Here is a 26,414-nt window from a genome sequence, read left to right on the forward strand (position 1 = left end):
TCATAGTATTTGGTTATGCATCTGTATGCCGGCTACCAAGTGCTACTTTCTATTTTAGAAACTTTAGATTTGTAACAGTTTTATTGAGATAAAATTCACATACCGTACAATTCATTTACTTAAAGTATATATAATTCATTTTTAGTATAGTCACAAGTTGTATAGCTATCATCACACTCCGTTTTAGAACATCTTTATCACCCCAAAAAGAAACTCTGTGCCAAGCAGTCACTCCTCATTCCCTTCTCCCTCAGCCCATGGCAGCAGACTAATCTATTTTCTGTTTCTATAGATTTTCCTATTTTAGACATTTCCTACAAATGGAATGACACATTATATGGTCTTTTGTCACTGGCTTCTTTCACTTACGTGTTCTCATAATGTTTTCAAAATTTATCCTTGTTGTAACATGTATCAGCACTTCATTTATTTTTTTATTGCCAAATAAAATTCCACTGTATGGAATAACCACATTTTATTTGTCAATTTATCAGTTGACAGAACTGCGTTGTTTCCACATTTTAGCTATGATGAATAATGCTGCTATGAACATTTGTGTACAAATTTTTGTGTGAACATGTTTTTAGTTCTCTTGGATCTATACTAGGAGTAGAACTGCTGGGTTACACGGTAATTCTTTCCTTTTGGGAAACGACCAGACTGGTTTCCAAGATAACTGCACCATATTATATCCCCAGTAGCAGTGTAGGAGGATTTCGATCTCTCTACACCCTCACTAGCGCTCATTATTTTGGGATTTTAGCCATCCTAGTGGCTTTGAGTGGTATTTCTTTGTAGTTTTGATTTGCACTTGCTAATGATATTGAGCATCTTTTCCTGTATTTGTTGGCTATTTGTACATCTTTTTTGAAGAAATATCTTCAGATCCTTGGTGCATTTTAAAATTGGATTATTTGTACTATGGGTTCATGTTTAATCTCTGTTGATACATGTATCTTAAAGGCAGTGATTGTATTTGGATGAAACCATAAACTTTGGAGTCATATTCCACTATTTGGTTATCCAGCCCCATCATAACTGTGTGACTTAGCAAGTTACCTAATTTTCCCACACCTCAGTTTTACTGGTAAAATAGGGATAATAATACTTATCTCATAGAATGAGTATGAAGATTAAATAAAATAATGGCTTAGGATAGTGACTGGCACTTAGAAAACAACCAATAACTATTAGCCATTATTTTTAATTATCTCTATACATTTCCAACATAAAGCTCACTTTTTTACACACAAGAGGTGCTCCATGAGTATTTGAGAATGAAAAAATCAGGGACTAGAAGTATTTTAACTTGTTTATAGTTGTCACTATGATTAGCTACCTACGAAAAGGTAAAACAACTCAATTATAGATCATATGCTGAGCAAGTGGATAAAATTAAAAAGATACATACCACTCATATTCCCAAAACAATCGCCAAGGAAAACACCTCAACAGGTATGAGAAAAACCCTAATTGGAGTGACTTCAATGGGAGTAATCAGCAGGATGCTTTTACAGCTTTAACAAATATTTAGTCAGACTTCCAGATCCAAAAATGTCATTGTTTGAATCTTCAAAAATTTCAATAAAGAAGACTGGTTTGGGAAAAGATACTCAGGAAAGCCTCTTACTCTATCAATTCTACAGCAAGAATACACGAAGGCAGGGAAAGACACTGCTAATGATAACCACACTGTAGACCCTAATTGACAAAACTGGCTATAGACTCACTCTGGGCCCCTGTAAATATAGAGGCCACTGCCTTCTCATGATGGATTTGAAGACTACAGCTCCCTCTGCCTTCAGTGTTGCTTTAAACAGAGAGTAACTGGCTTTTTGAGATTTGGACTACAGTTGGTAGAAAGATGGCAGAACTTTATTTATTTAAAGATTTTATTTATTTGAGAGGGAGCACAAGCACAAGTAGGGAGAGTGGCAGGCAGAGGGAGAGGCAAGAGCAGATTCCCCACTGAGCAAGGAGCCCAGCACAGGGCACCATCTCAGGACCCCGGGATCATGACCTGAACCAAAGGCAAACAACCCAACCAACTGAGCCATCCAGTTGCTCCAGAAGATGGCAGAACTTTTAACCATCGAGGCCAAACTGGACAAACCAAATTGAGAGGGATTCAGTAGTGGAAAGAACTCAAAACCATGCAAGCCAGGCTAAGGAACTCACCTTCATCTGGTAACTAGTGAGGAAACATGGAGACAGGGGAGGAGAGAGATGTATTGAAATAATGAAAGCAGTGCCTCAGAACACCTATTGGAATCTAAAGGAAGCTGGAATGAAGGTAGAAATACAGTGTAGGAGGCCCGATGTCTTGATATAACTAGGGAACAGGACAATAAGCATAAATTTGGCGAGTTAAAACTCAGGGGCAATGAGAGTTCAGAACAACCTCTCAAACTCCAATCCCTAAAACAAGATATGACCCAGGCAGAAAACCAGTCTGTGCAGGAAAATTGTGCCATCGTGAGCAAAGAATGTTTTCAACTTTCTCTTTACCCTGATCATGATAAAACAAGTGTGAGAGAGTAACAGTTGTAACAATAACCACTATTATTGCTAATAATAATTGCCACTATTCATGGAGTGTTTACTTTGAATTAGGCACTATGGTAAGCACTTCAGCTTTAGCCTTATAATGATTCTATGAAACAGACAATATTCTTCATAATCAGATGATTAATCAAAGCTTTAAGAGATTAAATAGCAAAATCAAGAATAAGAGAAATCTGATTTCCAGATGTAGGATCTGAATTCTAGATCTCGTAAGAGCCAAAGCCCGTGCTTTAACTACATCAGTCTGTTGCCTCTCAGCCAGTAGGGTTTATGAAAGGATTTCCACTCAGCTTATTTCCTGGTTTTTCTGCAGTCAATTAGCCAATAGGGCCATCTTAAACAGGTACGCCAAAATTTACTCATGCATTTGTTTCATTTACTCACTATTTATCTATGTCTCAGAGAGGGGTGCCTGCTTTCAGGAAACATAAAGGTGGCTGAATGAGGAATCATCCTTCATTTGATCTCCCTTCTTTTTTTTTTTTTTTTTTAATAACATCCTAATTAGGAGACTTACCCTTACTATATTTCATAGTCAGTTTGACCCAAGAGAAGCTTGATGGTTAAGTTTCAATAACTGGACAAATATGCCATATACTCTCACAATTCCCTGAAATCCCTATTCCCCTCCCTAGGTAACACATTACACTGTCTCCTCTTCCCTTCACATTCTCCAGTGTCCCCACCGTCTCTCTGGCGGCTCCTTTAGACAGAGCGCATCACCGTGAAGAACAAGAAGCCACCAATGCTCCTTCACCTCCCACAGGTTTTTCAGAACTCTCCAGGCTGCCTGCATAGTTTTAAGGCCCTACTATTGTGTGTGGGGATGCTGCTGAATTTAGACTTATCTGGCACAAGGAAGAGAGATGCATCCATAGTCGCTGAGGTAGGGATTATAATGAGCAATAAGGGGATCCTCACATTAATCTGAACATTTCTTCAAAACTTCCTATCAGGCAGCTTCATTCTCTATTATTTGAGCCTACTTCCATCTTTCCCCCCTTTATTTCACTGATTTGTAATCTTAACTATTTCTGAATCACATTTAAATCATTTTCTTCTCGTATTAAATTCCTGTCACTTAATTTTTATGACAGGCATGTAACATTTTGAAAGCATGAAACTGTATTAACCATTTGCAAATTTTCACATATGAGGGCTCCTGCCAGTATGTGATCTTAAGCCAAAACAAAGTCTAATGTTTAAAAGGACCCTTTTGAAATAGGTTTCAAAAGCAGGGACATTAGGTCTTTAAAAACTTTCTATTTCTGGTTTACACTGACAAAGTATATCCTCCCGCTTACTGCAACTCAAGCAGAAATTACAGTTTGGCAGCAGGTAAGAGGGAGAAAGTTTCTCACACAAATGAGTGGCAAGAAAAAAGTTACTTTATTCTTCCTTTTAGGAGGCAAGCAACTTAATGTCATTGATTATATGCGATCTTTGAACATCTAACATGCATAAGGTCTGTAAAAATTTGCTAAATGTTTTTTTTCATTTCAACTCATGACTTTCCAAAATCATAAAACGTAATTTCACAAAAGACTGAGTTTGGGGGACGCCTGGGTGGCTCAACAGTTAAAACGTCTGCCTTCAGCTCAGGGTGTGACCCTGGGGACCTGGGATCAAGTCCCACGTGGATCTCCCTGCATGGAGACTGCTTCTCCCTCTGCCTGTGTCTCTGCCTCTGTGTGTGTGTGTGTGTGTTTCTCACGGATAAACAAATAAAATCTTAAAAAAAAAGAAAAAGAAAAAGACTGATCTTGGGGTAACTATGTGAATTAGGAGTACTAAATTAAAGCCAGAGTCAGTTAATCGTAGTTGCAACCTGCGGTAAAATCTTGCTGCTTAGGGCAGCCTGGATGGCTCTGCGGATTAGCGCCGCCTCCAGCCCAGGGCGTGACCTGAAGACCCAGGATCGAGTCCCATGTCGGGCTCCCTGCATGGAGCCTGCTTCTCCCTCTGCCTCTCTGTCTCTCTCATGAATGAATAAACAAATTAAATCTTAAAAAAAAAAAAAAAATCTCGCTGCTTAGTTTTTAAACCGATCAGTCCATCTCAGCTCTCTCAGGTCAATGAACCTCTTCCAATGGTTCCCGAATTCATTTCTCGCCACTGCGACTGGAACCAAAAAACCACAGAAATGCTTCTACAGCTAAAATGTAGAAACAAAAAATAAAATAAATAAATAAATAAATAAATAGTCCCCCATCGGGCTCCCTGCATGGAGCCTGCTTCTCCCTCTGCCTGTGTCTCTGTCTCTCTGTGTGTGTCTCTATGAATAAATAAAAAAAATCATTTAAAAAATAAAATAAAAAATAAAATGTAGAAACAAACAAAAAATAAATAAATAATAATTTAAAAAAGTCCCACGTCGGGCTCCCTGCATGGAGCCTGCTTCTCCCTCTGCCTGTGTCTCGGCCTCTCTCTCTCCCTCTGTGTGTGTCTCTATGAATAAATAGAATCTTTAAAAATAATAATAATAAAATGTAGAAACGCCCTTACTTGACATCTACCTTACTTGTTGTCTCATGTTCAAAAAGAACTCAACCCTGCAGGGCGAACGGGGCAAGCCCTAGCCCCGCTCCACGGATGGACAAACTGCAAACTCCTCGTCCCGGGACACAAGGCCAATCCGACAGCAGAGCCTGAGGCCGGATCCGGGGCTTGCGGTTTCCAGTCCGGCTGTGCGCGCGCCTTGGGGCCGGCTCGGGGGACCCCGCCCGCGCCTTCAGCCTCGGGGACGAGCCGTAAGGCAGCCGCCTCTCCGACTTCCGGGGTCCTCACTCCCACAGCGGGATCCGGGCGGGCGGTGCGCCACGACGCAGACCCTCGGCGCCGGGAAGCGAACATCCCGGGGCTGTTGACCCAGGCGGTTGCACGCACCCCGCGGCCTAGAAGTCGCGGCCGTTCAAACCCTCCCGGGCTCAGCGCGCCCTTCGGCCGCCGCCCGCGCCGCGCGCCACGTGAGACGCAGCCCGGCCCCCGAGCGCGCGCGCGCGCACCCCGCGGCCCAGCGTCGCGTGATCCGCCGGGGCCGCGCGGGAATAAGCGCCCGCCCGCGCCACTTCCGACGCGGCCTCCTGTTCAGGTTCCGGGGCGCCGGGCAGCTCCCGGCCTGTGGACCGCGCGCCGCGCCCTCCGGTTCGGGGGGGGCCGCGCGGCCCGCGGCGGCGGGAATGGAGGAGGCCGGAGCGGGGGAGGCCGAACTGAACTTGTCCCGCCTCACGCTGTCCCCGGAGACGCTGGAGTCGGAGCTGGAGGCGCGGGGCGAGGAGCGGCGCGGGGCCCGCGAGGCGCTGCTGCGGCTGCTCCTGCCTCACAGCCGTCTGGCGTCGCTGCCGCGGGCGCTGGGCAGCGGCTTCCCGCACCTCCAGCTGCTGGACGTGAGCGGCAACGCCTTGACCGCGCTCGGGCCGGAGCTGCTCGCGCTCAGCGGCCTGCGCACGCTGCTGGCCAAGAACAACCGGCTCGGCGGGCCCGGCGCGCTGCCCAAGGGCCTGGCCCGGTCGCCGCTCTGCCGCAGCCTCCAGGTGCTCAACCTCAGCGGCAACTGCTTCCAGGAGGTGCCCGCGTCGTTGCTGCAGCTGCGCGCGCTGCAGACCCTCAGCCTGGGGGGCAACCAGCTGCAGAGCATCCCGGCCGAGATCGAGAACTTGCGGAGGTGAGCGGGGCCCTGCCCCCCCCCCCGCCCCAGGGTAGGGAAGCCGGGGGCGGTGTCCCGGGGCCCCGGAGCCCCGGAGCCCCGGAGCGCTAGGCCCGCTCTTGGCGCGGTTCCTTGGTCACGTAGCCGATGCTCTTGCAGGCTCGCTCCGTGACTCTGGCGGGAGCGCTGCCCGGCCACCGCGGCGAGCTGTAAGGGAAGGCCCGGGAAGCCCGCGGGACTGGCAGCCTTTGCAGTTGTGCCCTAAGCAGATTTGCGAGGGAGGGTTTGGGAATTTATTTTATTTTATTTTATTTTTTTTGTTTGGTCTTCTTGGGTCCCGGGAAGGGAGAAGGAGGGACTCAGACGTGAATCTGAGGTGGTCACGTCCTTGCCCTGACGCCTTCGGTGGTTGTCCGTGTCTGACAAACAAGGTGCTTGACCAGACTCTGGCTTTCCACTCCGTTTCCCGCTGCCCTCTCTCTGTAGCACTAGTAGCAGCGACGATTTGTGAAATGCGGGGAGCCCTGCAGTTTACCGGCACCTTATGGGCACTTAGGGAATACGTGGTGAATGGATGCAGTCCGTCCCCTTTGCCTGGAAGGCTGCCTGCCTCTGGCAAACTCCTGTTCATCCTCCAGAAGCCATCTCCAGGGTTGTCTGTTTCCTTCCTTTTTTTTTTTTTTTTTTTGTCTGTTTCCTTCCTTTACCGGCTCCCGGACGGTTCCTGCCGGAACTCTTGCTTCCTGTGTACCTCATCCATCCTGCCGTTGCATTTACCTTACTGATTATAATTCCTTGTTCAGAGGTCTGCCTCACCCACGGGATTATTCGGTAAATATATGTTGAATTAAATGGAAGGGGGAAGCAGAGAAGCAGGACAGCCAGACTCTCGTAAAAGTGCTTTAAAAAGTGCTCCACAGGCATGTGAGAAACAGAGCAAATGTATTGTCCAAAGTGGGGGGGGGGAAATATTTGTCGTCTGCAGTTTTCACACCATCCTTTATTGAGTTTTCTGAACTAGAAAGAGCTAAATCTAGTGAAAAGAACAGCGGCCTGAGAATAAGAACTCTTGGTGTCCCAGCCTTAGGCGAGTCGCTTAACATATCCTGACCACAGGGATCCCTGGGTGGCGTGGCGGTTTGGCGCCTGCCTTTGGCCCAGGGCACGATCCTGGAGACCCAGGATTGAATCCCACGTCGGGCTCCCAGTGCATGGAGCCTGCTTCTCTCTCTGCCTGTGTCTCTGCCTCTCTCTCTGTGTGTGTGAGTATCATAAATAAATAAAAATTTAAAATATCCATATCCTGACCACAGCGACCTAATCTTGCAAAATGAGGCATTTGGACAAGATGTCCCTTCGTTGACTCATCAGCAAATATTTATGAAGTACTTACCATGTGTCAGTCACTGTCCTAGGTACTGGGGATACAGCAGTGATATGGTCCAGTTCTCATGGAGCTAACATGCTAGACATTAAATAACTAGTTATAAAACCTCATTAGTATTTTTTTTTTAAGATTTTATTTATTCATGAGAGAGGGAGAGGCAGAGACACAGGCCGAGGAAGAAGCAGGCTCCATGCAGGAAGCCCAACGTGGGACTCGATCCCGGGTCTCCAGGATCAGACCCTGGGCCAAAGGCGGTGCTAAACCACTGAGCCCCCCGGGCCACCCCAAAACCTCATTATTTAATTACAGTTTTTATAAGTTCTGTGAAGACAAATGAAATGCCTTGAAATACCAGAGGGGCCTGACTTAGTTTGGTCCTTGAGCAAATAATATTTGAATTGAGAATGGAGAATTGAGAATTTTGAAGGAAGAATAAGAATTAACAAGGAGAAGGTGGGGTGGGATCAGTCTAGGTAAAAGGAACAGGGCATATAAAAGCCGGAAGGCAAGAGGGACCGAAGGCCAACATTTTGAAAGGAGGACATTGTACTAGAGCACAGTGAGAAAGTGGCCAAGAGGGAAAGTTGGCACATAAAAATGTGGAGCAGTCCCAGACCATGGCAGATCTTGAAGGCCATGGTAAAGTGTGGATTTCATTCTAGGTACACACAGGAGAGTTTTAAGCACATCTGTCTTGTTGTTGCACAGCAATGGAGTGGGGGAGAGGGTGAAGAGATGAGAAGAGATTTTGAGGGCTCATTAGAAGGAGGTAATTCTAGAATGAAAGATGGCGGTCGCTTATATCTGGGTAGTGGTAGGAGAGATATTAAGAAATAGAAAAGTTGGAAAGAGATTTAGACATAAAATTGAGGGCATCCCCGGTGGCTCAGCGGTTTAGTGCCGTCTTCAGCCCAGGGCATGATCCTGGAGACTCGGGATTGAGTCCCACATCAGGCTCCCTGCATGGAGCCTGCTTCTCCCTCTGCCTTTCTCTCTGTGTGTCTCTAATAAATAAATAAAATCTTAAAAAAAAAAAAAATTGACAGTCCAGTCCTTGGTTCTAATTTTAAAGTTACATAATTCCAGCTTTCTCATTTGAGTCTTAATATACTGAGAAGGACCTAGAACAGTTATTTCCATCACATGGGGGGAAAGGTAGGCAAAATCGTATTTATTGAGTACTTACAATACTGTAGGCCCTATAGTAGAGGCTCTGTATACAGCTTTTTAATTCTCACAGTGTTTCTGTGAGATGAGAGAAATGAGCAGTTAAGTTATAAGATACCAAAGTCATTGAGTGGTGGAACTGGATTTGACCTCTGGGGTCTCTGACTTCAAACCCAAGAATTTTCCACTGTGATAGAATAGGGCTAGAACCTAATCCTTCTGACTTCTGTTGCATGTGTGATCAGGAGGATTGGTCAAAGCTGTTACCTGGTTGACCTGATTTTCTAGGCTAATAAACTATGCTTTTTGGTCATTGTACCTTTGGCTCCAGTTGTACGTGGGATCTTTTTTGTCAGCGTTTTCATTTTTCGGTTTTATGCTCCATTTTTCTTTACTAGTAAGAATCAGTAGAGGTTTTGGAACCATGCTCCAAATTTAAATTCTAGTTGAATGTAAGCTAAAAGGGTCATATAAAAATACAATCTTAGAAGTATAAACAACCTGGGCAGTGGCCTGATTTCACCTCCTCCCCCTTTTTTTAACAGATGAGGACACTGAGATTTAGTATCAGTCACTTGCTTGAAGCCAGATAGTGGCAATGAGATTCATGTGGTTCATGTTCTTTAAAAGCTTTTGGTGAGTGATAGTATTTGAAAATGATTTGATATGGGGATGCTACCTCAAGAAAAGTACTTCCTTTATCCACAGATGCATGGTTCTTGTCTTTCTGTATATCTCTTCCTGTTTCCTGCCTTTTTGTACAGAGCTGTCTCACTAATTCCATCTCCCTTTAACCAACCGTAATGTAGGACTAATTTTTATTTTGTTATTCTTGATGTCATTTTTATTGGGTGGAGGAGCAAAATATTTTCTACTTATATCTGTCTTTAAAGTTATTGGTACTAAGGGCCTCTATTTTTTTCAGTGGGTCATTGGCCCTTGCTACAGAAAAGTCACCTACTTAAATCCCTAGGGATACTTTCCAAGAAGCAAATTTAAGGTTGGTCTGTTAATGCTAAACAGAAAGGAAAAGAAGAATTCTATAAATTCTATGAATGAGTTTTGTTTTCAATATTCATCAAACACTAAAAAATAGAATTGTTCTAAGCCAGATGAACAGAAGTGCAGTGTTGACAAATACACATCACAGGAACTTTTAAACACTACAGTTTTGCTTCAAATTCAATAGTAGTTTGTTTTCTCCTTTCAAAAGCATGTTTGGAAAAAGTAGAGTGTGTTTTAGAAATTTAATTCCCCCAAATCATTGAAAGGCTTTAAGTCCCTAGAACTTTGGAAATTATTTGAGTTTCGAAGTGAGAAATAAGCCTGAAAGTGTAAATTTAATACGCTGGTTGTGTACTATGATTAATGATACCATCAGAGAATTTATATGATTTTGAAATAGCAGACTTCATTATATTTTAGGACATCAGATAACTCTCTGATAAAGTCACAGTTACTACTAAGGTTTGGCATCCCTTCTGTCTGTATATACTCCAAAGCATTGATAGAAGGAGACATTGCATCAGAGCTGACAATGAATGAGACACTAATTTCTCTTAGTTCTTGGACTTAAGTAGAAAGGACAATATTTGCATTTGCTTCCCTTCACCTTATTTTCTTTTCTCCATCATTAGACTGTGTTGCAAATTGTTTTTTAACTTTTGAAATCTTTATAAAAGGACTCCCAGGATTGTTAAATTTTCCCCCAGATAGTCTTCTCGTTAAAATAGTTCCTTTTCCAGGATAATTTCTGTGATTTGGATTCCAAATGTTCAATTCTATTCTATTCTGTTTTGTTCTGTTCTATTCTAGTAGCTTCCCTCATTGAAAAAGAAAGATTTCTGAGTAACCAAGCATTAACCATATTTGGTAGGATAAAAAATTCCTGCCCAGGAATCCCCCCCCCCCCCCATTTAAACAGTGCTTAGACACTTCTGTGCAGGAAAGAGAATTCACTCTCCTATCCAAACAGTTGATTTTTGCTACTAGGTAATCTTTAAAAGAGAAAAATATAACATCAGAATTAAAGTTGTCTACTTACTTTTACTAAGCATTATAGTTCAAGAGAGTGAAATGCAACCTTGGAAAGATTTGCATAATCAGGAAAAAAGTATCAGAATATTTTTAAAATGACAAAACTTCAGATTCAGGTTAGCTTTCTAAGTCACTACATAACAGGGATGTCTGAGATTATGAAATACAGATAGAAATTCAACAAATGAAAGAAATTGTACCTGAAAAAATTTATATAATGAGGAACTCTGGAAAGGACTTTAAAGTAGGTATGTTTTCTAACTTCAGAGAGGTAAAGGCAGGAACTTCATCAATGAAACAAGAATAAGAAGTTTAAAAATTTACAGCTTATGAAAACCCCAGTTAGAATTCCTAGAAATGAAAAAATGTAATTATGAACTCAATGTGTTGAATAGTAGACTGAAGTTAGCTGATGAATGAATCATAAGCTAAAAGATCTTACTGGGGCATTCTTCTGGAATGCAGCATAGAAAGATAAAGAAATGGAAAATATGAAAGAAATGTTTCATGTAAAATTGATCCTAAAATTTAAACTGCTGTTTAGTAAGAATTCTAGAAAGAGAATAGAAAAAATGTAGGAAAAACTGTGTTTGATGTAATAGTAGCTGAGAATTTCCCATAATTAAAGAAAGATTACTCTAAACTGATAGCTAAACTGAAGCATCATAGTAAAACTTTAGGACAATAGAGAAAAAAAGACCCTAACAGCTCCTAATAAAAAAAAAAAAAAAAACAATTACCGACAAAGGAACAGAAGTAATATTGGCTGTAAAGTAATGGAACAGTACTGGGTAATGGAACAGTTCCTAGTGCTGAGGAAAAGTAACATCAACCTAGAGTTTTATGCTCAGCCAAGCTGTTACTCAACTGTGAAGGAAAGAGATAAAAACATTGGAGACAAAGGACTCAAAGGTTAACAACCGTGGGTCCTTGCTGAAAGAACTTCTTAAATATATACTCCAAGAAAAATAGACTTTAAAAGAAATAGCAAGCTCTTTACTAGCCCAGGCTTATAGCTCGCAGCTTAAAAACAACCTATTTTTGGGTATGAGAACTCATTTTAATAAAATTCAGAATTATAAAGAAAAAGAAATAACAAATTCCAAAAACAATGGTGAACAAAGAAATTGGTAAAACATATTGATAAATCTGAATAATTATTAATCATAAATAAATTTAAATTTATTTTCAGATCAAGGTAAAACTAATTCTAAATGATACAGAGAGGAGGACAGAAGGCATGGATGTGTGTTTAGGAGTGAGGGAGAGCAAAGGAAATTGGGGTAATTACTAGCAAGGTAAAAATAGCACCTACAGTTCAAAATAGTAGAGGGGGAATGAGAAGAAAGGAAACTTGAATGAAACAAAAGAAGAGAAGAGGAAAAAAGACATTGAGATATACCATGGTAATAGAAAACACAAGTCTAAACTTCTCAAAATCAAGTTGCATACTGCTTATAAGAGTTATACTTAAGGGTGTGTGGGTGGTTCAGTTGGTTAAGCACCTGCCTTTGGCTCAGGTCCTGATCCTGGGGTCCTGGGATCAAGCCCTGCATCTGGCTGTCTGCTCAGCAAGGAGTCTGCTTCTTCCTTTCCTTCTGTGATCTTTCATTCTTTCTCAAATAAACAAATAAAATCTTTTTTTAAAAAAGTTACACTTAAAATAGAAATACCCCAATAAGTTAAAAGCAATAGGATAAAAAAAAGATGTACCAAGCAAATCTCTACCATTTCACATCTGCCCTACTGCATTAGGCTCCAGTCTGGTCATCCTACTTCCATTCCTCTTACCATACTCCTCTTCCCACCACTTACCAAGCTACTTTACATACCGCAGCAACAGTGATCTTTCTAAAGTATAAGTCAAGTTACACAACTTTGTTCGAAACCCTTCCTACTTAGGGTAAAATTCAAAATTCTAATTAAAGGGCAGCCCGGGTGGCTCAGCGGTTTAGCACCGCTTTCAGCCCAGGGCCTGATCCTGGAGACCCGAGATCAAGTCCCACGCCAGGCTCCCTGCGTGGAGCCTGCTTCTCCCATTCCCTCTGCCTGTGTCTCTGCCTCTCTATCTCTGTGTCTCTCGTGAATAAATAAATATTTTTTTTTAATTTTTTTTTTTTTTAATTTATTTATGATAGTCACAGAGAGAGAGAGAGAGAGGCAGAGACACAGGCAGAGGGAGAAGCAGGCTCCATGCACTGGGAGCCCGATGTGGGATTCGATCCCGGGTCTCCAGGATCGCGCCCTGGGCCAAAGGCAGGCGCCAAACCGCTGCGCCACCCAGGGATCCCCAATAAATAAATATTTTTTAAAAAAAGAAAGTCAGTTGGCTTAAATAAATTCTAATTAAGGCCGTCTGTGATCTGGCCTTCCCCTGCTACGTCTCTGACAACATCTCTCCCACCTCTACCACTCTGATGTACCTACAGCTGGCAACACACCAAGCATTTTCTACTCATTCATTTCATTCAGATCTCTGTTCACATGTCATCTAAGAGAACTTTTTCTGACCACCCTGTCTACAATTTCACTTCCATCACCATCTGATTACCACCCCTTTTATAGAGGTAACCTTTAAAGCTATCTGACATAATACATACACATTCACTGATTTTTGTCTATATCACTAGATTGTAAGGTCAAGAACTTGGTCTTATTTATAGTGTGTCCCTGGATTGGTGCCTGGCACATGCATGGTAGGTGCCTAGTTCATATTTGTTAATGAGGCACTTTGTTTGATTCATTTTGAAGAAGAAGGAACTAGGGTGTAACAAGAATAACCGGCCTAAGTACATATACTGATGAGTGGTGTATTAAATGAAATAAATATGAACAAAAATAAAACCAGGAGGCAAGATTGATAATTAAAAGAAATAGATTTTAAGGGAAAATAAAAGGGAAAAAGAGAAATGCTTCATGTGAATTAAGGAACAGTTCAGCAAGGATTTATCTGCTTCTGTATTTTCAGGGGAAAGAGCAAAACTTGGTAATTATGAAGGGAGGAAGGAAAACTCTGGTTCTGGTGGAAGACTAACCACAAGAGCAAGACAAAATAATAAGTAATGCTATACAAATTTTGAATTGCACAGTTAATAAGTTTCATTCTAGTAGCTCCACATTCATTTTACACATGCAAAATGTGAACAAAAAATAGACCATTCCCTAGGCCACAGAGAAGCAAGATTATGTAGAACATATATTTAACAACAAAGCTCCCAACAAATTAATAAGACAAAACCATGTAACCTGTGAGAAAAATGGATAAAGAATAGAAAGAGGCAATTCTCTAAAGATATACAAGTGGACAAAAACACTTGTTTTTTGCTAATAAATTCACTAATAACTAGAGAACTGCAGATTAAAAGAACAGAATGGTACCATTTTTCACACAATCAAATAGTAAAAGTAATAAAAATAATAAATTAAGCAAATGATAGTAAGTGTTGGCAGGGTTATATGGTAAGAAGTACTCTTAATTTGCTAATTGTGGATTTGTAATTAGCTGTAGCTCTGCAGAGTAACGTGGCTTTACCTTTTAACATTATCCTATTTTTTTAACCTTACATCCTAAAATCTTCCCCTAGAGCTCTGATGTGGTGAATCTGGATGGGGCCTGGAATTCATAGCTTTAAAAGTATCCCAGGTAATCCTTACCCTGGGAGTTTCGGTATTAGTTTAGTAGGCTATTTTATGCCACATTCAAAGGTGTCTTAAAAGAATCCTAGCGTCTGTTGAGTTAGCAGATTTAGCAGGAAGACAAAAGTAACATAGTAATGAAAAAGATCTGTATGTATACATTTTCTTTTTTTTTCTTCTTTTTTTTCTGTATGTATATGTTTTAGTAATACATATATATTTAAAAATTACATATGTTGTAAGAACTGATTCTGCCACTCCCTGCAAAAACATCTTGGAGAGAGCCTTTCTACAGTCATCACCACAAAAAGTAACAGTACATCTTGGTGCAATGTATGCTATGTCTAAAATGTTGTTAATTTGGTGGAAAGTAAGGTAACTATCTGAAGCTTTAGTTTCATGATAGTGGTCAATTTTACATAATTTATTTAGCTGGCTCCTGAAGAATGCATTTGTTACAGTAAGAACAAAGAAGAAACGTAGAGTTCAGCCATGTTTTTCCACTCTTTTCAGAAAAAGATTAGTTAGTGGTTGTCCCATTGCCTCATAGTGCATCAAAGCCATGCCTATCAGCACAGAATTCAGGCTTCATATAATCTGGCTTTCCTTCAGCCTTTTCTCTGGGTTCTTCAACAGGAACTCTACTCTTCTGTGTTAAAAGATCTGTCCATTGTCCCATAAAAGCCGTCCCCTCTAACCTCTGAAGTGTCTTGTTTCCTCCCATCTGCATGAGCTCATAAATTCATGGTCCTGCTGAAGTCACAACACTTTTGCAAAGCCTTGCCAGTCAAGTACTGTGTCCTTTTCTTACTTCTCTACTTAACTCTATCATTTATGGATTGCTCTGCTTATTTTAATATTTTAATCATAGTATACTTACTTTTGGCCTTGTTTTGTGTTTAGTTATAACGTTGTCTAACAATGTTGTGTCTTACCTGCTTACCCGTTATATAAGCTCTCTGAAGATTGCATATTTCTCTAGCGCCTATATAGCATATAGCAGATTCTAAGTAAAATATTTGCTGAATGAATAAATGAAATCTGTTCGTTTTAATAAAGACCTTGGGATGTCTTGTCTGACTTTTGTTTGTTTACATTTTTGTTTTTATTCATTTATTTTTACAGTTTAGAGTGTTTATATCTCGGAGGAAACTTCATCAAAGAAATTCCACCAGAATTAGCAAATCTGCCTTCTCTAAGTTACTTGGTATTATGTGACAACAAAATCCAAAGTGTGCCTCCTCAGCTTTCACAGTGAGTAGTTTCAGGCAGTCTAAGTATACACAGAGATCCTTGCTTAGGAATTTTTGCCTTGCATTCATTCCATGTGTTTTATATGTAGAAGAGAATTAGGCATTCTCAAGGTAAATGATCCATGAGAATTACAGTTCTAAGGTTTGCTGTGAGTTGAATTGCTTATTTTTAACATTACTTTTAAATGCCCTGGTTTACTTCTCAACATATTTGTTTAGCCTGTTTTCTCTAATCAAAAATAGAGTAATATGGTATAGATTTTCCCAGGTTTTATGGAATTTTACTGATTTTATTTTTAATATGAAACATTCCTATCCTGATGAAATAATGTGAAGGATCTTGATTTCTGTTGAATTTTAAATCTTTCTTCTTATAAGTATCTGAATGATAAAGCATGCTAAAAAAAACCTTTAAATCTAGCATTCATATCAGCTTAGCACATCAGAATACTAATTATTCTAGACTCTCTAGGATTCTATGGGCAAATGTCAGTTCATGATATTTACAAGTCTGCACTTGGTCTAGTTTCAGCTCCTTTTTATTTTACTTCTGTTGACCTTAATTGCTCATCCTCAAGGGAAATCAAGTTCTTCACTTAACTTTCTTGGTAGTTAGCTTGTTCGCTGCCATTGATTTTTGTACTGCATTCATTGTAGATTGCATTCGCTTCGTTCTCTCAGTCTTCACAATAACTTGCTGACATACCTGCCTCGAGAGATTCTCAACCTTGTTCATTTGGAAGAATTGAGTTTGCGAGGAAATCCATTGGTTGTTCGTTTTGTTAGAGATTTAACCTATGACCCTCCAACTCTCCTGGAATTAGCTGCACGGACCATTAAAATTCGAAATATTTCCTACACTCCCTACGATCTTCCTGGGAATCTTCTTAGATACTTGAGTTTAGCCAGCAATTGCCCAAACCCAAAGTGTGGAGGTAAGTTAATTCATTGTATATATTCATTTAGCTATTTTTTTAAAGACTTTTTATTTATTTATTAGAGACACACACAGAGAGAGAAGCAGAGACACAGGCAGAGGGAGAAGCAGGCTCCATGCAGGGAGCCCGACATGGGACTTGATCCTGCGTCTCCAGGATCACACCCTGGGTCAAAGGCCGTGCTAAACCACTGAGCCACCAGAGCTGCCCTCATTTAGCTATTTTTTATATTGATGATCTGAATTTTTAATTAGTCATCTAAGTAGTCATCTTTCAGAGATGGCTTTTTTAAGTCTTTGTTTCCCTCATCCTTTCACCCTTTTATCCCTCTTCTCTCTCCCTTTCTCCTCCTTTTTTTTTTTTAAAGTACTTTACAATTCATACAGAAGGAAAATAACCAGAAAGTCTCCTCATGTCTTGGAACTGTCATAAGATAGTAGAATAAGGTGGTAAAATTAGAGGGACACAAAGGAAGCATAAATAGTCCTAACAGTTTAAAAAGAGTTTCCAAAATGTTTGGACACCTTTCATATTTATTTGTAGGGCATTCTCCTAGACCCACTGTTTGTTCTAAGTATCAGGTACCTTTATAGAGTATGATTCAGGATGTAGAAGAATGGGCTGAATGTATCAATTTTGGAGTGTACTCTAGACTTTTATATTCTTGTAAATCCATGATTCAAAATTTATTGAGTTTAGAGCATCTGGAGAGGATTAAAGAAATGATAGACTGTAGGGCAGAGTAAAGTAAGAATTCAGAGTACTCTTGGAAATCAAAGGAGGGAGAGAGTACATTTGATTAGATCTGGAAAAATGAGCTGATTTCTTGAAGTCTGAGTTGGATTTTGATATGGTAAGTAAGATTTAGGATAGGAAATTTTTCATTGGAGAGAGCAAAATTAGACACAATACTAGATGGGGTACAATATCAGAGGAGTTAAATAATGTGGCTCAAATGTACAGTTTGGGAAGTATATGAGAGGGATAAAGGATACATTGAGGCCCAGTTATGAAGGCCTAAAGTGCCAGGATGTGTGGGTGGGAGCTGGTGATTGATAGCAGGTCGTTTTATTTTATCTCTCTCATAAATGACTACTTTTTAAAAATCCAACCTAATAGGGGTACAGAAAGGTTTTTACTGTAATAGCAGAAATGTAGTTGCGGGGGAAATTCTGCATAATGATGATCAGAGCCAGATAAGATTTTCCCTGAAAGTCCCATCGCCTTGAAATTGAAGGTTAAAAGAGAGAAAATGATTTAAATTTCTCAAAGAATATTAAAAAATAGAAAAGACACTTGGTTTAAAAAAGATGATACTCTGGGCCATTTCTGGCTACTCACTCAGAAATAGAAGGTACTGTGCTGTGTCAGATTAGAAGTGCTTAAGCTCTTCACTGTGGCTCTCCTTTCCCAAGCTGACTTTAACATAGATGGGAGACAGCATTCATACCATATGTTATGGCTTAATAATCTATGTCTGATCTCCTCTTTGAATCTATCCTTTTCTAAAAATGGACCTCTACAAGAATTATCTTTTCTTTTTAAAATGCTTTTCTTAATGACTCTTTTTAGTGTACTAATACGTCATTTATCTTAGAGACAAGTATACTTTAAAAATTATTAGTTTAGGAACACCTGGATGGCTCAGTGGTTGAGCATCTGCCTTCGGCTCAGGTCATGATCCTAGGGTCCTAGGATCGAGTTCCACATCAGGCTTCCTGCAGGGAACCTGCTTCTCCCTCTGCCTGTGTCTCTTCCTCTCTCTATGTGTCTCTCATGAATAAATAAAATATTTTTTAAAAATAAAAATTTTTAGTTTAAAAAGCGAGATTATACAAAAATTAAACCAGTAATGTTTTCCTCCTCAGACTCATTAGCTATTATTAAACACTAAGTTAAATAAAACTAAACTTTTTTAAAAGATTTATTTATTGATTTTAGATTGAGAGGACACACATTCTTGAGTATGTGGGTTGGGGGAGGTGCAGAGGGAGAGAATCTTTAAGCAGACTCCCTGCCCCACCCCGAACACAGAGGGTGAGGGCAGGGGGAGCTGGATCTCATGACCATGAGATCATGATCTGAGCCATAATCAGAGTCAGTCTTAACCAACTAAGCCACACAGGTGCCCCAACAAAAGCACATTTATATTCAGAGATTTTTTTGCCTTTGTAGAGTCTGAGATCCTAGAAATGACAAGACAGTATTGTATCGTTTTTTTCTCATGGTAACTCTATAATACTTTATTACACCCATCTTTTTTTAGAATGTTAACACATTAGGGGGGGATTTACCATCAATATTGATTGACCAGTTTATTGCATTTATATACTTTCTTAAATTGTTCAAAATAACATACCATGAAATCCCCTTTTTAAACTATGGATTATACTGATTACAGGATCAGAAAATTAGAAAGTTAATGAGGGAAGTATTAGGAAAAAGATAAATAAAAATCATGTTTCTCCTTTGCTTGAAGCACATCTTTTTAGTTTAGACCCTTATGTAATACAGAGTAGTTGGTGCCAGAGGAATCTTAGCGTATAGAAAGTTGAGATTGCTCTGCAGAATGGTGATGGGACTCATAGTTGTAGATGCTCCGGTTATACTGAACCCTGAACCACAATGACCTCTGCTTTCCTCTCAGCTCTAGCTGTATTTTTACTTAGCTGAAGGGCCTCAGCTCAGGAGCAGTAAATTAGAAATCAAAAAAGGTAAATACTGTTTCAGTCTACCTAACAGTGTATAATTGTGTGAGAATCAAGTGAGGTCATTAGTAAAACAACTTTGAAACCTATAGGTTTAGAACCTGTGGAAATATAAGATGGTATTTTGTTTCTTTGAATCTTGCCTTCCCAATACATAGAACAGGAGTACTAGAAATCATCTCCTTTCTGCAAATTTTGTGTATGACAACTAATCTTGTAAGATCATTATTAAAGGAGGGATCCCTGGGTGGCGCAGCGGTTTGGCGCCTGCCTTTGGCCCAGGGCGCGATCCTGGAAACCCGGGATCAAATCCCACGTCAGGCTCCCGGTGCATGGAGCCTGCTTCTCCCTCTGCCTGTGTCTCTGCCTCTCTCTCTCTCTCTCTGTATGACTATCATAAATAAAAAAATAAAAAAAAAAATTGTTTAAAAAAAAAAAAGATCATTATTAAAGGAGTTTTGTGGGGTTTTTAAAAATATTTTATTTATTTATTTGAGAGAGAGAGCATGAGAGCACCAGCCGGGGGAGGTGCAAAAGGAGAGGGATAAGCAGACTCCCCTGGGGTCATGACCTGAGCCAAAGGCAGACGCTTAACCAACTGAGCCACCCAGGCACCCCTTGTGGGTTTTTTTTTTTTTTTTCCTAATTTCTTGACTGAAGAGTAGTATCAAGGAGTGGCTTGGGTATGGAAGAAGAACATGTTAGGTATCCTATAATCTCTCCTATAATCAGCCACTGTCCACCAAGTCATCCAGAGAAAACAAGCTAAGTAAACAGTATCCTTTTAATGCCAGCTCCCTTTAAGATAAATCTTATCTGGCCTTCTCTTTGTAGCCAGATTGCCATCCCTAAGACCTTTGGTATTTCTATAAACAGCTATAGAAGTAACTACTGCTTCTGCTTAAAATTCACAAAAAAGAAGACTGTATATGACTTTTCTTTAGAATGCTGGAGAAAGAGTTGAAAAAGAAATGGCTCTTTGCCTTGTAATAATTACTTTGTACTTAATTCCTTCTTTTCTCCAGGAGTCTACTTTGACTGCTGTGTCAGACAAATTAAGTTTGTGGACTTCTGTGGGAAGTACCGCCTCCCACTGATGCACTACTTATGTTCTCCAGAATGCTCTTCCCCTTGCAGTTCCGCCTCTCACAGCTCCACATCGCAGAGCGAATCTGACTCGGAGGACGAAGCTAGTGTTGCTGCACACAGAATGCAGAAAGTTCTTCTTGGTTGAAAAGAATGCAGGGTGGTATGAAACAAAAGAACTGAGCAAAGGTGATTAGAAAAAAAGATGGACTTCAAAGTTTACTAGAAACCATATCTTCATCTTGAATCTCCATGAGAGAGCTAGAGATGATGGAAACGATTTTGTATTTCATCTTCTCATTCAACAGGAATGAGTCCAGTTCCATGTTTGGATTCTTTGAATATAATAGTGGTAACCTCTGAATAGTGGTTTCAAGTTTAGCTGATTGTTTGCAGTTTTCACTCAAGTTTTGCATGAATCACACAGCATAATGGAGCATTCTCTAGAGCAGTGCTACAATAAACCATGAGTGGTGTAACTTGTGACAGTGGAGATGAAGAAAGAAATTATCAGAGCTGTAATTATTATCAGAGTTGTCCTTGCGTTTAGACTGAAGACTGTAACAGGATTAACCTTCCCTTCTTATATTGCCCACATGTCTAGATTACAGAGCTGTTCAGATAAGCTCACAGATATTACATAGGACCTAACCCTTTCTGACCTAACTGGTAAAGTGAGGGATATAATTTTTATGTGGGATTTTAAAACTCTTCAGTAGTGCTCTTTTGTTCTCTATGATTGTTGTTGCCCTTCTGTAATCCAGCAATGAATGTTAGAGTGCCTTAATCCTAGCAAGGTTTTAGAAATTTATTCAAGGAATGATGCCAGATCAGCCTATATAACCTAACATACTATGCAGGACACTTTAAAATATGCTTTAACAGAACTAGATAAACAGCTGTATATCTAACATCAGAGCTCATGGCCACCTTAACTTGTGTTTTTTGTTTAAATACGAAGTAATCCCTTGTAAGGAAATAACTTTTACACTAATAGGAAGTAGTGTCTTGATTAATCTTTTCATCATAAGACAGAATGATAGCTTTTGATTTAAGAATCTGTCAGATTTCTTCTAACAAAAGAGATGTATGCTTGGAAAGTTTCTTTGTATCTTGCATTAAAGGAGTAAGAAAATGAATTTAAAATTTTTAAGTCATACCTGACTCCTTTGCCTGTGTTTTCTGAACTGTAACTTTCTCTACATTTTAAAGAAAAACTAGAAAACCGTTACAGCAAGCCAAGTAAAATTGTGGGCAGCAGTCATTTGTGTAAAGACTTTAAAGCAGTCTTTAAATTGTGTGAAAGAGGATAATTTCCAAAACTAGATTAATCATGTAATACTTTTTGAAAGTAATGTATTGATAACATAAGAAATTTAACTATATCCCTAAAGTGTAGCAGAAAAATATTTTACAAATTAATTGCTATTAGAAATGACCAAATTTTTATTAACTAGTTTGATTTGCAATAAATATTGAATAATAGTACAATTAGAAGTTAATATTATAAAATAAACAACACGTAGTAGGAGTTATTAGATATCCAATAATAAAATGATGTTTCATTGGTAAATGTTACCTATACAGTAATACGCCGGTCAGAAACACATTAAAACATCAGAGGATCTCCCTTCTGACTTCCTGGCATTCACAACTGGGGCACACTATTTCTTAAAAGCAGATTGATGTATAATAATAATATGTACATATGTTAGGTTTTTGTCATATATTTTTTGTTTTAGAAGAAAATATACTGTAGGATAGTTCAAAGTTTATTATGTGTTATTCATGAAACATCATGAGAGTTTCATGACTGCAGTTGTGAAACGCTGCTATAGAGTGAATCCCTTCACTTTGTTATGATGTAATAATATTTTTTTCCTTTTGATTCAGAAATTTTCTAGGTCTATAGAAGTAATCTATTATGTTTCTGCTGCCTAGCAAAGTAGTACATGGGTGATTATATCATAAAATGGAAATAATGTAAAGGCTTTGTTTACTTCTCCACTTGAGCCACAGCAAGCTATGGCTCATACTACAAAATTATGAAAAGTAAAGATGACTTAGGCAGTGCCTAAGTGACAAGCCCAAAATGTTTTGTAACTGATTTAGTTAATACCAATACATAAAATATTTTCATAGAAAATAATGTATTCATAGTAAAATATCCAAAGTGATAGGACCAAATTCTTCTGACTTAAATGCCTCAGTTTACTTCCTAATCCATTACCAGTTTGACCTAAGTAACAGCTTGGGTAGCCTTCTAAGAGTTAGTCTTTGTAAAATAAATGGGTAGGTATGTAAGTACAATCAAGTACTTCCCAGTTTCCCAGAAAGGTTTACTGATTGATCTTTTATAGATGTAAATAGATCCAACCAGAAATAATTTCTAGCCTTTGCTATATATGCAGATGTATGCCATAATGTACGACAAAATGTTTGTTGTACATGTACATTTGAAAGTCTAAGATCAGTGTACAATTGTCTTTAGTAACTTTTACTGAAATCTGCATTTCAATTTAGTTCTTTTTTTTTTATCTTTGACCTAACCTTTTATAAGAGCTGCTAATAATTTCTAAGATTTTCCCTGTTTCTCTTTTCTCCCTTCTCTTTTTTATAACTGGTGATTATAGAAATTAGCCAGAAGATGAGATATAAGGGACTTGATAATTTAGAAACCAGATAGTCAACTCCTGAACCATATAGCTGACTCTGTATTTGAAATGATAGTCTGTCTCTTTAGTTGCTAAGTCACATGTTTGTGTTAAACTAATTAATAAACTTTAATTATTTTTTGAGACTTACAGATCTGCACTAATTATCATAATGAAATAAGTTTTTGATATTGCTCCAGTTGGATAATTTTAGTGACCAGAACTTCTGTGGATAAAACTATTTAACCACAGCATTAATGTGTTTAGAATGGAATTCTTCAGTGTTAATATTTGAAATGGAAATGGGTACATTGAACATTCTTAGTAATCTTTATTCCTAGAATACAATTCTCAGTGTCACCAACTCAGTTTGAATAGTCCTAGGATTTTAGGAAATAGGAAGATTAGCTAATACAGTATTTTGCTTCCATAGTGCCAGAGATTGGCTGACCCTAAGGATAAGCTAGCTAAGGTTCTTAGAATTCCTTGCATTTGAATACCAGAGGTAGATCTGAGAGTTACTGTTCATATTTTACTTCTAAATGTGTGCCACAGAAGTCTCTTATTCTGAAATTCTTACTGTTTAGAACTTTAAGTTACCAAATTTAAAAGTAAAGATGCATTGTAAACTGTACCTCAAATTCGAGAAATTTTTATATTGATGTAAATAAAAGTTAAAGGCAGTCCACACTAGTGCTGTGTAATGCTGCAGACCACTTCTACCAAACACTGTAAATATCAATTTAGGCAAAAGAGAAGAAGGAAAAGGCTGATTGCTGGAGTATTAAATGAAAGAAATCTTTTAAAAGTACCAAAGGGCAGGGAGATTCTCTCTCAGTCACCAGACTCCCAGGGATTTCCTTGAACCAAGAAAGTTCTTTAAAGTAATAGTGAATTGTTTTAAAATCACGTGGCCTATTGACTACCATCTGAAAGCCTCTATCACTAAATTTTTTTGGTTTCTGCTATTGAGAGATTGTCCACACCCTTCCTTAATGATGGGCCAGCAAGTAAATAGGACTGTCTTGGGACGCCTGGGTGGCTCAGTGGTTAAGCGTCTGCCTTCGGCTCAGGGTGTGATCCTGGAGTCCTGGGATCAAGTCCCACATCAGGCTTTCTGCATGGAGCCTGCTTCTCCCTCTGCCTATGTCTCTGCCTCCATCTCTCTCTCTCTCTCTCTCTCTCTCTCTCCTCTCTCTCGAATAAATAAAATCTTTAAAAAAAAAAAAAAAAAAAGGACTGTCTTACAGCCAACCTTGCTCCTTCCAAAGGGAGAAGGTAATACTTCATTAACCTAGAATTTGTGGTACGGCCCTGGTTAATGTTTACTGTGTCACTATCTAGAAAAGAAAAAAATACTGAGCAAATAATTAGTGCAAATAAAGTTTGATCTTTTAAAGCATTTTAGCAGTATTATACCTTAAAAAGTTGTTCTAAAAAGACCCTTTGTAGGGAAAATAACAGTTTTAAAATGTATATATAATTAGTTAAGCTGCATTTATTTAGAAATACCTAATTTTTACTTAACCCCCTTCTTATCCAAAGTAGAGATTTTATTATAGTTAGTATAAATATTACTCCTCATTTAGTCCAAAATAGTCAGCTTTTAAGTTTTGTTGGGTGTTAGTAATAAAGGGTGATGTGCATGTTTTTAGGCAACATGATCTGTGATACATAGTTCTGATCCCTCTGTATAGAAAAGTACTTGACTCACTGTTTCTGTATTAAGCACTATATTCTTATAACAATAATTTGATGAATTTAATAGCATCCACTTTTGTATTTTCATTATAGTCATGACCTTTTTAAAGACAGCAGTGTCTTCATTTGTGCTAAGAAAGTGTGTGCCTTAAATCCTCCACTGTAGAAAAGTTTGGGGAACTGTGTCATTTAGTAAGTTGTTTGTGAGATGGTAATGAGCCTTTACATTTGACTTGAGGGAGAAAGACTGTAAGTGACCTCTGAGGGATTCCTTCCTCTAAAACAGGGCTTAATGTCTGAGTCTAGGGCTTCAGGAGAGGGAATCTCAATTATGCATACTATGGAGAAAGTCAAGCCATAAGGATCAGAGTCCCTTGAAATCAAATCAGTGAAAAGGTATATTCTTTTTTATATTATTTTATAAAGAAAATTTATCTGGTACCACAAAGGGATGACAGCAGTTCCTAACCAACCTTGTATTACTAGCATTATACAAATATATTACTGTGAGGCCTAGGATATTTTGTGAGTGGTTTCTTTGTAACACTGGGTTGCAAGGGGCTATGTTTTAACAATTTTCATGTAAATATTTCCATTTTTTTCTATGTTCCTTGGTTCATATTTGCTAAGAATTGACATAGAAAATAATAGTTCACTAACAACAAACATTGAACACTCACAGGGTAATACTGATTTGGGTGCTATTAGACTTATCTGAGATTTGTCAGTCTCAATTTATCCTAAGGTATAGTATTCAATCTAGTAAATATTAAAATTTATTAGTTTAATGACAGTTATATACCATTGTACCAGGAAGCCATGGTTGGATTAACTAAGTGCATTCACCAGAACTTACTTTCTTTGGCTGTGAATAAATTGGATAAAAACTTTTATTCTAATTTGTGGTTAGAAGAAACCGAGATGAGATTGAAAGTGGTATTGCTGGTTACAAAAATATTACTAAATTGGTTAATTCTTCTGTTTACAACTGATGTTTTAAGAGAATCCTTTTATTAAATAGTCGGCATTAATGTGGTCATTAATGTGATGTAATATATGTTATTGAGAAGGAATATTAACTTCAACAATAACTTTACAACAGTACAATCATGGAGAGACCTGTGTGCCTGCAACTGGTGTTTGTTGCATTTCTGAGCCCACTTGTATTCATGAGAAACAAAAATATTATTGAATATTGTAAGCTACCAGTATTTTAACATTTTATGAAAAGTTTGGGACTTTGTCAACAGAGGATATTGAAAATATATGTACTTTTACTTTAGTCAAATTATTTTTCATTTTCTGATCTCTTAGTTTTATGTATTTGAAATCTTATGAATTAGGGATATCTATATAAGCATATATAGATATATAGATATTTAAAACATAATGATAATGTAATTCAGCAACATGATTCAACAATTAAATTTTCTTTTCAGGACAAGATATAGTTAAGTGCATCAAATTTATAAGTTACTTTGTGATGGTAAATGCTCTAAAAAAATACTTAAGCTACTTCAATTCTGTACCTCCATTTTCCCCACAGGACACACAAAATGTGATGTTATATTAACCCTCTGTGAATTTTGCCTTATTAAACATCGTGCCTTATTTTATTAAAAGTACGTTCTTGGAA

The 26,414-nt window shown here is 38.7% G+C and overlaps 1 protein-coding gene across 1 annotated transcript; it reads left to right on the forward strand.

Annotated features, from left to right (window-relative positions):
* The first annotated feature begins 5,612 nt into the window (after positions 1-5,612).
* Positions 5,613-26,414, forward strand: LRRC58 (leucine rich repeat containing 58). The gene is made up of 4 exons (XM_041755760.1): positions 5,613-6,229; positions 15,564-15,692; positions 16,349-16,626; positions 20,363-26,414. The coding sequence occupies exons 1-4, from the start codon at positions 5,745-5,747 to the stop codon at positions 20,569-20,571; spliced, it is 1,101 nt and encodes a 366-aa protein (XP_041611694.1). The 5' UTR covers positions 5,613-5,744; the 3' UTR covers positions 20,572-26,414.

This window comes from Vulpes lagopus, chromosome 1 (genome assembly GCF_018345385.1).
Source record: "Vulpes lagopus strain Blue_001 chromosome 1, ASM1834538v1, whole genome shotgun sequence".
Lineage (NCBI taxonomy): Eukaryota > Metazoa > Chordata > Mammalia > Carnivora > Canidae > Vulpes > Vulpes lagopus.